Source organism: Paroedura picta, chromosome 3, assembly GCF_049243985.1.
Source record: "Paroedura picta isolate Pp20150507F chromosome 3, Ppicta_v3.0, whole genome shotgun sequence".
In the NCBI taxonomy this organism is placed as follows: Eukaryota; Metazoa; Chordata; class Lepidosauria; order Squamata; family Gekkonidae; genus Paroedura; species Paroedura picta.
Genome location: NC_135371.1, coordinates 21,197,816 through 21,210,589, shown reverse-complemented (window position 1 = coordinate 21,210,589; position 12,774 = coordinate 21,197,816). Strand labels below are relative to the sequence as shown.

Here is a 12,774-nt window from a genome sequence, read left to right as displayed (position 1 = left end):
TGCCTCTTGAAAAGCAGCTGCTGAGGGTCAAGGAAGCCTCCAGAATTATATTTCATACAGCTTAGGGTGAGGGACTGGAATAAGAGGAGGGAATTGGCCAAAATTGCTCCCCTTTCTATATATATTTATTGCATTAGCAGACAAAACATTATTCATGTAACACTTCAAAAAGGACGTGGACAAAATTGAAAGGGTTCAGAGGAGAGTGACGAGAATGATCTGGGGCCTGTGGACCAAGCAGCAGCTAGACATATACTTCTCCTGGATGCTTTAGTCTGATCCTGCATTAAGCAGGGGGTTGGACTAGGTGGCCTATGGTCCCTTCCAACTCTAGGATTCTATGAACAGCTAGAGCAAATAGAGCAACTGTGCAATTTTGATAGGCTTTCCCTTCTTGCTGTAGCCTCATCTTCATACTGTTCTGGAAGTTCCCCCATTGAAGAGAAACAGTTTGTTCAGGGAACAAAATGCTTCTGAAAAAGGAGACTAAATTGCCTTGACCTACAAGAACCTCATTGTTCAAGTCTTAATCTTCTAATCAGTTATAACAAGTATGGGTGTTCAAACATCAGAGTACTCATCAGTCTTGCAACTGGGAAGCAGTACAAATTTGATGATTGGATTGGCTTAAGCACCTTGACCCTATTTATTTAATTTATTTATTTATTTAGATTTATATACCGCCCTCCCCGAAGGCTCAGGGCGGTTTACATTAAAACTAGTCAACGATACATGAAACAGTCTTCGTTAAAACATACAGTAATTAATAACAGTGGTTGTAACCATATAACAGAATAATGTAACAGTATAACAATATAATAAAATAATATAACGATGGAACAGTGCAAGCCTTCAGCTTTTGCCCAGTCAGCAAAGCTGTATCTCCTATTTGCTGCAGTAATTTCTAGGTTCTCCCATTGAAGGAATCAGTTTCAGAAACTAAATTCAGAAACCTTGTGCTCACATCCTCCACAACTAGATTTAGTGTGGCTCGAATTACAGTAGATTTGAAAATCAGAGACGGTTGATGGTCTACATATCCAGATGTCCAACAATGCAAAACTAAACAGAGCTGCTCCCTTACAAGCCCATTAAAGTCAATTAGCATTGAAAGGTAGTAACTGTTTAGGATTGCACTAAGTCCTCCTTGACTTGAGGAGGCTCTCCCTAGGCCTTTGAAGGAAGCAGGTATTAGACTTCTGTTCAAGAAACCTTCATTTGCTCGAGATAAGGTGGCTGACTTACAGGCCACTCCCTAAATTTTCTTGGTAAGGTGATCGAACATGTGGTAGCAGAACTGCTCCAAGTTTCTTTGAATGACACATCTTTGAATGACAAATGCTGGCAGGGGATCATGGGAATTGTAGTCCATGGACATCTGGAGGACCACAGGTTGACTACCCCTGATCTAAAGTGTGTCAAGGTGTCAATAAGACCCAAGGCTGCATCCTGCATATCCTTGACGGACACCATCCCTTGTTGCCTTGCCAAGTGCAAGACAAGCTTTCCCAGCGAGGAGCACTTGAAAGACTCCTGGGAGTGCAGTCCTCACTTCTCAACAAACCCAGCAGATCTCCATTGAGGCAGGCCTCCAGAACAATCCCTTAGACCTCCTTGTAACATCAGATGTTAATTCTTCCCTTGGCATGTTTTCTGTATTGTTCCCAGGAGCCTGTCCACTCTTTTCACAGCCAGTTATCACACATTAAAGGCCACAAAGAGATGCATCCAAGTACTCAATTAATTAATTAACTAACTTAGTTTATAAACCACCTTTCCCAATTGGACTCCAGGTGGATTGCGCAAAGTGAGTTGATGCCATCAACAAGGTGGGGAGACATTCAATAAATAATGAAACAGGCTTATAAAACCAACCAGAAGTCTAAAAACAGAACTGAACTTGCCAGAGGGGGTGGCTGTCAAAACATCTGCCAAGAAGCCTCCCCAACAGTCCAGCTGACCCTGAAGAATGCCAGATGCACGCACATTATTTCCTATGCATTGTCTACTCTTAACCCAGAAACCCGTCAAGTGATCAAATGTTTGAGTAAGTGTATGTAGTGCACCCAAAGTTTACGTTTCCTGCTTGTTTCATACTTGGCTGGGGTTACCTGGCAAGAATTTGAAAGTTATGGCAAACATCAGAAGTTCTCCCCACTTCCCCGCACTCCTGGTCCTCCTTGTTCTTTCTCAGAACATTGCAAGCTGGCATGATCTACTTATGGGATGTTGGTCCCGTTGAAGCCAGCTAGAATTACGTAACACCATGTGATCATTTCCTGATGCTAACGCCGGCAGATCCACGTGTACTTGGATGTTTGGTGACATCGAGTTGTCCTACAGCTTCAGCTGCACTCTTGCTGCCTCTCATAACCCCGTTCCCACACATGCATGCACATACACACCCTTTGCTTCTTGCAGATGCTAAGAAATACCTTTCTGTAGAGGAGTACCGAGTTGTTTCTGTACCATGACTTTTGACATCTGGCTGCCATATAATGCAGAACAAAGAATAGAAGCAGAGAAAGGACCCTGAATTAGACTGAAGTCCTGAAAATGGTGATGACAAAGTTGTCTCATTAATTCGATTTGAGAAATGTGATGGAAGCTGTAAGCAGGTGGAGTTCTAGCGCATTCCCCTCCACCCTCAAGACAAAAGTCACAGCCATAGAGTAAAATACCCTGCTTCATCTCCTTAGCATTTCTTCATCTGCCCTATTTTCCTCTCCCCTCCCCCAATAAATCTATGTCATGATGTATTCTGGCTGTCATGCAAGCAAATCTGGGATAGCTTCTTTGAGACCAAACAAACTTTAGCCAATAAGAGAATAATTTTAAAGTCCACTTAAGTTAATGGGTGTACAAGGGTATACTTCTGCTTATGATGGCACTATAAGAGAGCAATCCTGAGCAGGTCTTCTTACAATCCTTGTTGTTGTTAGATGTGAAGTTGTGTCCAGCCCATCACGACCCCATGGACAATGATCCTCCAGGCCTTCCTATCCTCTGCCATTCCCCGGAGTCCATTTAAGTTCGCACCAACTGCTTCAGTGACTCCATCCAGCCACCTCATCCGCTGTCATCCTGTTCTTCTTTTGCCCTCAATCGCTTCCAGCATTAGGCTCTTCTCCAGGGAGTCCTTCCTTCTCATGAGGTGGCCAAGTATTTGAGTTTCATCTTCAGGATCTGGCCTTCTAAGGAGCAATCAGGACTAATCTTCTCTAGGACTGACCGATTTGTTTGCCTTGCAGTCCAAAGGACTTGCAAGAGTCTTCTGCAGCACCAGAGTTCAAAAGCATAAATTCTTTGACTCTCGGCCTTCCTTATGGTCCAACTTTCACAGCCATACATTGCAACTGTGAAGACCATAGCCTTGACTAGATGCACGTTCGTTGGCAGGGTGATGTCTCTGCTTTTTAGCATGCTGTCTAGATTTGCCATAGGTTTCCTCTCCAGGAGCAAGCGTCTTTAATTTCTTACAATCCTACACAGGTCTAATTAGTGGGATTTCTTTCCAGGAAAGTCAGAGTGCACTATATGAGGCCATGGAAGCTTAAGCCACAATGAGTTTGTCGGCCTTCAAAGTGCCACAGGACTCTTTTTGTTTTTCCATTCATTCGAGCATGCTGGTCTTTGGGAGGAATGTTTTGCATCTTTTGATCTTCAAAACCAACATGGTATGGTGGTTTAAGATCGGTAGCTTCTAATCTGGCAAACTTGGATTGATTCCCTGCTCCTCCACATTCAGCCAACTGTGTGACCTTGGGCTAGTCACAGTCCCGAAAGAGCTGTTCTGACCGAGCAGTAATATCAGGGTTCTCTCAGCTCCACCTCCCTCACAGAGTGTGTGTTGTGGGGAGAGGAAAGGGAAGGTGATTATAAGCCGCTTTGAGACTCCTTCGGGAAGTGAAAAACGGGGTATAAGAACCAACTCTTCTTCTAAAACAAACCTTCACCTTTCCTCCTTGGCTTGGATGATCTCTGCCTCCTCACCCCCTCTCTCCATTTATTTATTCTTGCCTCTCTTAGGCCCAATCAGTGCTAAACTGTGAAGAGGGTTGTCATTTTATACTTTGATAAGGATACAATGAGCTGAAGAAGGACTGCTTTGTACCTGGCAGTTTTAGCAGGCACATTTTGCAGGCTTCATGTCTGCCTACTTTAACCCTGTAATGTGTGAAACAAATATGCACATTTATTTCTGCATGCGTACAAGGCAAAAGTACATTTCAGGGAGGCTAGCGGGGCTCTCTTCATTGGCTGTCTTCATTGGCCTCCACAGTGCAGTAACTAAATGGATGGGATCAACCCATGGGTTACAGCGGGTGTTTGTGAAATCTGGAGTGTTTACTTGCTCAATTTGCATAGTGTGGAGCAACCATAACTAAACTTCTATCTATATATATGAAATGAATTAAATAATGCTGGTATGTTAGAGAACGCCATCTGCTCAAATCAAGCCTGCAATTATTTAATTGATGTCCAGAAAAGGCTGGATATTGTGTTTGCACGGTTTTCCTCTGTCGTGTCTATGTATGAGAGAGAAGATGTGATAGTCTTTCCATGACCTATCAAACTTTTCTGTGCCTGTGTGTATTTATATACAGCTATGTCGTTAGAGCTGTCAGATCTCTCGCTGTGGAGACTGTTTAATTATGCAACGAGAGGGGCAGAGCACCAGGCTGCTTAAAAGAATAAAATAGTTTTATTTCGAACAGAAAGAACTGAATAAAGAAGGAGACAAGAGAGAGACCTGTCTAACTCACTATTTTTCTGGATGCAGTCATTCAGTCTGTTCTCTTCTGGAAGCAAGCAGGGAGGAAGTGTGCACAAAGGAGCAGGAAACCTCCAATTCAGCCAATCAGGGCACAGAGGAGATTATTTGAAAAATGCCAGGAAGTTCCTGACCTAAATATGTTAACTGCACATCTCCCTCAATGCCCATTCTCCATATTCTGTTCAGTCATGTACACTTGCATATACTGTTGCGTATACCAACAGAGGCTTCCTGCCAGCATCTTCCTTTGCCCATTCTACTATAGATTTTATGGTGATTCCTAGAGCTACTCTGTGTCACTTCCGGATTTCTCCTGGAAATGATGTCATGACAAAGCCAAGTTTGCTTACACTCCATTTCCTCCTCACTCAACCCTTCCAGACTCAACCCATCAGCCTTCCAATGCATATATACACAACCTCACCCTTCTAGCTTGCTAGGTGAAGGATCAGCTCCCAGCATCATCCAGCTTCTAGAAAGTAACGAACAGGACAACCAAACTGTATTGCTTTTCTCAGCATCTGGCATTTAGAGATGTACTGCCTCTAACCATGAAGATTCTCCTTGGCTTTCATGGTTAATTGCTGTTAACGGCTTTGGGCCTATGTTAAAGCCAATCTTAATAGCAGACATCACCCCGCCTTGCAGGAGTTGCTTTAGTAATTAACTACGGAACTAACTGCATTATATGAAGAGGCAATATGTTTTCTGAGGCCGCCTGGTCTTGCTTTTCCCTCTTATCTTTGTAAAGATGGGAAACCGGTGGTTCGAGGGAGCAAATACCATAACATCATAGCAAATTCTGATACATTTTATAAAAAGGAAATTGACGTATCCAGATTGTGGTCTGAGGAGAGGAAGTTTTCTTTTAACCTCATTACTTACCGGCTAGAACAGTGCTTCTCAACCTTCCTAATGCCGTGACCCTTTAATACAGTTCCTCATGCTGTGGTGATCCCCGACCTTTAAAACTGTGCAAGTGTTCTTTCACAGAAATTAAACCGCAACTGATTGTTCATGATTGTATATAAATTGGTTATAAATCGTATATAAATTGGTGGGCACCTTCAGGAGGAGCAGCAACATTGGCGCCCCCCCCGAAGCTGCTCGCCCTGCTGCGACCCCTGTGAAAGAGTTGTTTGACCCCCAAAGGGGTCCTGTCCCCCAAGTTGAGAACCACTGGTCTACAAAGTAGATGTCGCTGTAATAAGTGTCAGGTCAAAGAAGTGGACGAATGTGTGATACATCCCAACATTCATTGAGTCCAAAGGCACCTTTAAGACATCCATGGTTCTCCTTTCACCATTTTATCCTCACAGCAAGTCTGTGGTTATGCTGCGGGAGAGGAAGGCTGACCCAAGGCTAACCTGTGAACCTCTAAAGGAGATCTGTGCTTCAAGTGCCAACGTTACTCAAAATTGCTAGTAAGGCATGCAGTCATTTAGTTAGATTCTTTTTAAATAGAATCATAGAGTAACGGAGGCATCTCCTGGGTAATCTAATCCAACCCCCAAACTATGCAGGACACTCACAACCCTATCGCTTGTCCACTGTAACCTGCCATCCCCTTGAACCTTCAGAGAACTGACCGGTCAGATGGCTATCCATCTATTGTAGAGTGTTTCAAAAGTTTCATCTGGTCTGTGACTTAAGACTTGGAGACATACCCAGAGGCACTAAGAGGATCTTTTATGCATGGCCTGTTGGCACTCTGGGACTGCAGCCAGTGCACTGAATGTTGCCGGCCCACAGTTCCTACTGACTGGCCTGTGTCTCTCCCTTAACAAAACGTGGTGTTGGTATTGACAAGTTGTGATGTATATTTTAATCATTTCCGAACAAGAAATGAATTCATGGCACCCCTTTAATCATCTTGACAAGGCTGTGGTAGCCTTGGTTTACGCCCGAGTTTGGTTTCCCTGTGCAGCCGTCAACTCATTATAGTTTTGTAGTCTGGTGCTTGCTGAACTCTACAAGGACCACTGAAAGACCTTTCAAATAAAGCCCTGAATCAGCATGGACTGCGTCCTGTGTCCCTTCCCTTGGACTTAAGTGGCAAGTGAATTAGCATTGCTCAGTTGACTCCGAAGAAACTAGGTCAGTGGGCATTAGAGAAGACGAAGGCCCTTTTCGGACAGCCTTTGTACTCTGTTTTGGTAGCTGGATATTGATGGAATTTTTGCCTCAACTGTTTTAGCAACCAGCTGCTAGCAGATTTTATTTATCTTTCCATACAAAGCCGCCTGCATCCTGTTAGCAAAGTGTGGTTAAGTTGTCCTTGAGGTAAACTTCTTTCTTCCATTTTTACCTCTTCTTTGTGCTTCTGAACCACTGTAGTGTGCCTGTTTAAAATGTCTGCGGTGCCTGCAGTAGCATGGGGCACTTCCACCTGCCCATTCTCAGCATGTGATTTTCGTCAGGCTTTTTCTTGAATGTTCCAAGTTGGGCGCTATAGCACTAGACTTGGTGGTAGCGGCACCATTGAGAAGTGCTGTGCTGCTTTGTAAGGTAGACTATGTGACATTATATCCCTCCACTTTCTAAACTTACTCTCCCAGATTCTGCTCTCAAATCTTTAGGTATTTCCAGACCTGGAGTAGGTAGCTGTACTCCAGGGCTGTGATCTATTCCTTAAAATATGTTGACCCCCATCACCCACCAACTCCATGTGCCTAGAACTGCCAGGACCCTTGGTGGAGGCATGAGTTGCCTGCTGCTAATCACCTAGTCAGTGGGGGAGGGACTTTCCAAGAGAAAAAGGAAGTGACATCATCATGCTGGCAACTTTCAGGTGACAATCTGGCTTTTGGGCAAAAATCCTGTGGTAGAAGTCATTTTTACCATAGAGTTTTTGCCCCAATACTAGAGGATTGCCAGGATGTCGCAGAACAATGATGTCACTTTTGTGACATCATCTATGGCCTTTCTCTTGGTAAGTCTCCCCCCCATCACCTGCCAGTTGCAACCCTACCCATACCAATCACTCTGTTTTTATGATGCAACTCCAGGTTGGATAATTCCTGAAGACTTTGGGTATGCTACCTGGAAAGGATGGGGTTTGGGGAGGGAAGGGACCTCAGTAAAGTATAATGCCAGAGTCCACCCTCCAGAGCATCCATTTTCTCCAGGGGAACTGATTTCTGTGGTGTGGAGATCAACTGGAATTCTGGGAGATCTCCAAACCCTACACTATGCCTTTTAAAATAATGGGTAAGTGTACATAGAGGATTATATAGATTATTATAGAGCTAAGAAACATGGTAATAGCTGCAGGAGAAGTACTGATAGTAGTAAAGCACAACAGCAATAAGAAGGAATAAGAAGCAGGCTTGCAATGAAACATCTACACCAGGGCGAGGGTTGCAGCCCATAAGAAACATGGAGTGACCCTGTTTAAATTCCATCTGTGCACTATCAAACAGATCCACAATGCAGTTGGAAAGAAATGAAGAGAATCGTGATGACTTAAGGTTGCAAGAACCAAAATAGATGAGCCATGTGATTGCTCACCCGTAATTTTTCTAAAAGGATAATTAAAGAGATCGAGGAGAAGCCAAGGCCTGCGGCTTTCATGCTAATGAAATGCATGGCTGTTTATATCTAGGTTCGATACTGCAACTCACTGGATGAGGAAGAGAAAAGAGAACTCAAGCTCTTCAGCAATCAGAGGAAGAGGGAGAACCTGGGGCGAGGCAATGTCCGCCCATTCCCGGTCACCATGACAGGAGCCATCTGCGAGCAGGTAAGCCTGTCTTTCCAGTTCATGGGTTGCAGAGTATGCTTTTGTAATGAGGAGAATCTCTCCAGAACCCACAGAGTCTTGGAAAACTGTTTCTCAACACATAAATCTGGGGCTGGAGCCAATCAGCGTTCTCAATTCAGTCTCATCCAGCTACCTCCTCACATGGCTTTTGTGTGAGCAGTCACCATGCCTCCTTGTCTCCCTATAGGAAGTCCTTGTCTCCCTATAAGACCCTTTGGGTGGCCAAAAGAAACCTCTCAGTCCTACTTTGTGAGCAGCAAAACTGATGCAATCCACCCCTTTAGCTTTTGTTGCAATATTGGTTTTGGATTACACAAGATTATCACAACAGTTGATGGGAAGGCAACCTTCGGTTTGTTCTTTTGTTTGACCTTGCAAGGAATGTTTATTATGATTTTTTTAATTAATTACCTTTTCCCTAGGGATACAGAATTTATTGTGTGGGTAGCTAGGGAGTGTGTGTGTGTGTGTATGTTAGTCCAAGATTGCTGATTCTCAGCCAAGAAAACAATTTCCCTTGCATAATCCCCAGGGAAAATTATATCTAAGTGGTGCATTGCTAGACCACAAAAGCCATGAGCAAAGGAACTGGCTTATAGCCAGAATCAAGAGGTCATTTATCAATATGTCTGTACCAGTCTCAGAAAGCCTTTGGCAATTATTTTAGAGGAATGAGCTCTGATGCAAAAGTTAGTGAAGGCCAAATACATATAGAGAAGCTAATATCTGGTGAAATACATTTTAGTATATGCTGGCTGAAAAAGACCTGTAGACAAACATTAAAAAAACATTTGATTTTCCGTCATTTTGAAATATGATTAAGATAGTTGGGATGCTGAATTTTATTTCTGGTTTTGTATTGACTTGGGAAAGTCATATTTTAAAAGCTGCATTACTAGCTCAGCCATGAAACATGATTTCACCACACACATTTTCTAGTTGTTCAACCTGGACAATTCACTGAATTTATGCAAAATGCAATTCTAAGTTTACAGAATCACTAGCATCACCAGTTACCACCAATCTGGCGTAGGAATACCATGCACATACTACAGAGTTTATCTGGACTTAGTGCTCTATTATTCTTAGTGCATTACAAAATTGTCTGGTTTACAAGTTTAAAACTGGGAAATTATTTCAGGAAGTCTCTTTCCAAAGTATAGTGAAATCTCCCCCCTTTAGTGTGAGCTAGTTCCTAAAATTATTTAATACTGTTAAATTCAAATAACAATCTGAACATGAATAAGAGTGCAATGAAGATGTTGTTGATTACAGCATTCTGACATTTTTGAAGCATATTAGAGTAGCAGTCTTCACCTCTTGATACAGTGGGGAAATGTAGGGCATGGAAGGGCATGGAAGAAGAAAAGCGCCATCTTGCTGTGTCAAAGGCATCTGTGTCTATGGTCTTCTTCTTCTTCTTCTTCTTCTTCTTCTTCTTCTTCTTCTTCTTCCCCATTGTTAGAAATCAGAATATACAGAAATGGAAACAAGATGAAAACAAGGCCTTGTCTCCCCTTCCCGCCCTCCTGTTTTGTTTGCTCCAAGTCTGCCAACATGTAGGCAGGTTTTGGAGCCCCACCATAAGCAGCCATAAATTTGTAAGTGGGGGCTGTGATAAAAGTTCACTCCAGTATGCTGAGCACATCCCCTGCTTTGCCCTTGGACCACAGAGGCTGCTGTGGCACTCCAGCTTGAGAAACTCTGAAGCGTCTGAAAGGATGAGAAAGCAGGAGAGAAAACAGATTGGCTTTATCATTGTGCCAAATTTCATATCCTTCCAAGTGATGCCATCACAGCAGCCGCTGTCCAGCAGGTCTCACCTAGAAGTATCATCAGATGGGTGCTCCCTCTTTAATTTTCGATCTATCTCTTTGCAGTGCGGAGGCCAAATCAACGGAGGAGACATAGCCGTCTTTGCATCCAGAGCGGGCCATGGTATTTGCTGGCACCCTCCGTGCTTTATCTGCAGCGTTTGCAACGAGCTGTTGGTAGATCTTATCTACTTCTATCAAGATGGGAAGATTTATTGTGGCCGGCACCACGCGGAATGCCTCAAGCCTCGGTGTGCGGCATGTGATGAGGTAAGGCCAGCCAGACGTGCTTGGTGCCGGGGGAAGAGGGAGCTGGCATGCATCAGCCCTCATTCCGGCATTACTGCTTTGTGGGATAAATCGCAGGCTTCCCAACTGGGCCTTGCTGTGCTTATCTTTGCCTCTGCTTCTAGCAAGCAAAAGGGAAGATGAGAACTTTCTCAAGGCTGGTTCACAGTTGGGTTGGGCGCTTCGGCGCGGCGCTGGCTGCTTCGGGCGGGAGCGGCTGCTTCGGACGCCGAAGTGCCCAATCCTAGTTTACACGTCATACGTTCGTTCGTTCGTTCGTTCGTTCGTTCGTTCATTCATTCATTCATTCATTCATTCATTCATTCCGTACATTTCAAGTGGGATGTTCCTCTGAATAGCTCAGGATATGGCCACTATGTCAGGCTGCTTAGGCTCACTTAATTTTCACTGAACTAGAATCTGTATTCAGTGCTGTGCATGCGTTCTGCAACATTTTTTCCTCTGATTTTTCTCCTTGGAATGCGGAGTATAGACTCTGCGCACCAATGAGAAAAACTGGTGTGTCCCCTCCCCCGCCCCCTAGAGTAGCACATGGTGTTTAGCATTAATGTCCTTTCATTTTTAGGACCTGCCATAATTCTCCCAGGCAAGCAAAGATGAGAGCTTGTGTCTGAGTTTATGTGGAACATGCAAACTGAATGGCACCCACATGGTTGTTGGCACCTGGCTGGGGCCAGACCTCCTGCTGTTGCTGCCATGGATTGCCGGAGTGAGAGGAAACCTGCCAGCTGTGCATGCGCTTGCCCACATCAGGGTCAACCGGGAGTAGCAGCAGTGCCTGCAGACCCATGCTTGTGGTGCATGCCAGGCCATGGGAGCTTCCTGGATCTGTCTGTCTGCCTATCATCTATCTATTGATCAATTATTTGATTGATCGTTGAGTTCCCCAGCCTTAGTTATGTTATCCTGCAGCCTTGCAGCCACTGGGGGTGAGGTGGGGGGACATCAGTTTTTAAATAAAGGAATATCTCTTTCCTTTGAGCTCCTGCCTCCCCTCATTTTCCTGTGCTGGAATTGCACTGGGGGGGGGGGGGGAGAGTTACTTCCCTGTCTTTGCTGCTCCAAGTATACAGAATATTCGACGTAGAACAGCAAAAACAAGGAAATAACGTTCCACAGCCCTGTTAAAGCACAGGAAAATGGGGAGCGGAATACTCACCAGCCCCTCCTCTCCCAATGATGGCCCAATCAGACTCTCCATTATTTGTGAAAGGATGTTCCCCAAAGGAGCTGTGTAGCTGCAGGGAGACAGAGTCTTTTAATAGTTATATTAAATTTGGCCCTAAGAATCAGCCTCATTTTTTTCCTGTCGGAGAGAAGAAGGAAATTAAGTTTTTTCTTCCTGATAGCGGATCCCAGGTGTAAAAAGGGAACCAGGAAAAAAACATGGAATGTGTTTGTGGGCCTTTTCTCAAGAATAAAGAGAAGTGTACAAGAAATTATTCTTTATGGATTCTTTCCTAGTTTATTACTAGAGAATCTTATCATTACTGTGCAATCCTGATTGTCTGCCAGCTACTTAATAGGATGTTCGTTCCAGCCAATTGAGATAATAGGATCTTGCAAATGCATCTTGCCTCTAGATGCATACATCTTCAAACATATCACTATGAGAGCAAGATGATTAGAATCATCACTTGTGTTTCTGTAACCGCAGTTACTGTTAATACTCAAACATTGTGCGTAGTTATTTTAGCACCCTAACCTGAAAATACATGGTACAGACAAGCAACATAAAACAGTTTCTCAAGGAAGGTGCAACATTTGCATATGATAATATAGTCAGAGATAAATGTTTGGCCAGCCTAAGGAACTAAAATTGCTGCAGATCTATGGGTGAATCATTCACTGGTTTTGTCATGTGGCTGCCTGCCTGATTCATTTGTTTTATTCATTTATTTGGTTATTTCTTTATTAATTTTCTATCCTGCCCTTTCTGGAAGGCCCAGGGCAAATTACAACAATGAAACAACAATTGCATATAAAAATAGGCAATATATGACTAAACATTATAAAGTGCAGACAACTCACAGCCTTCCTGGGGGTATGCCGCTAATAAGGAGGGAGCACTCTGCCCAATGAGGGCAAATCAGTTCAAATTGCATTCTGCC

General features: G+C 43.8%; 1 protein-coding gene across 3 annotated transcripts in view; it reads left to right on the top strand.

Annotated features, from left to right (window-relative positions):
• Positions 1 to 12,774, top strand: part of PRICKLE2 (prickle planar cell polarity protein 2) — a 319,076-nt gene that overhangs the window by 257,021 nt on the left and 49,281 nt on the right. For all 3 annotated transcript variants that reach the window (XM_077325062.1, XM_077325064.1, XM_077325063.1), the window contains 2 exons: positions 8,382 to 8,519; positions 10,421 to 10,624. In XM_077325062.1, coding sequence (XP_077181177.1) covers positions 8,382 to 8,519; positions 10,421 to 10,624 — 342 coding nt within the window. The remainder of the gene's footprint in view (positions 1 to 8,381; positions 8,520 to 10,420; positions 10,625 to 12,774) is intronic.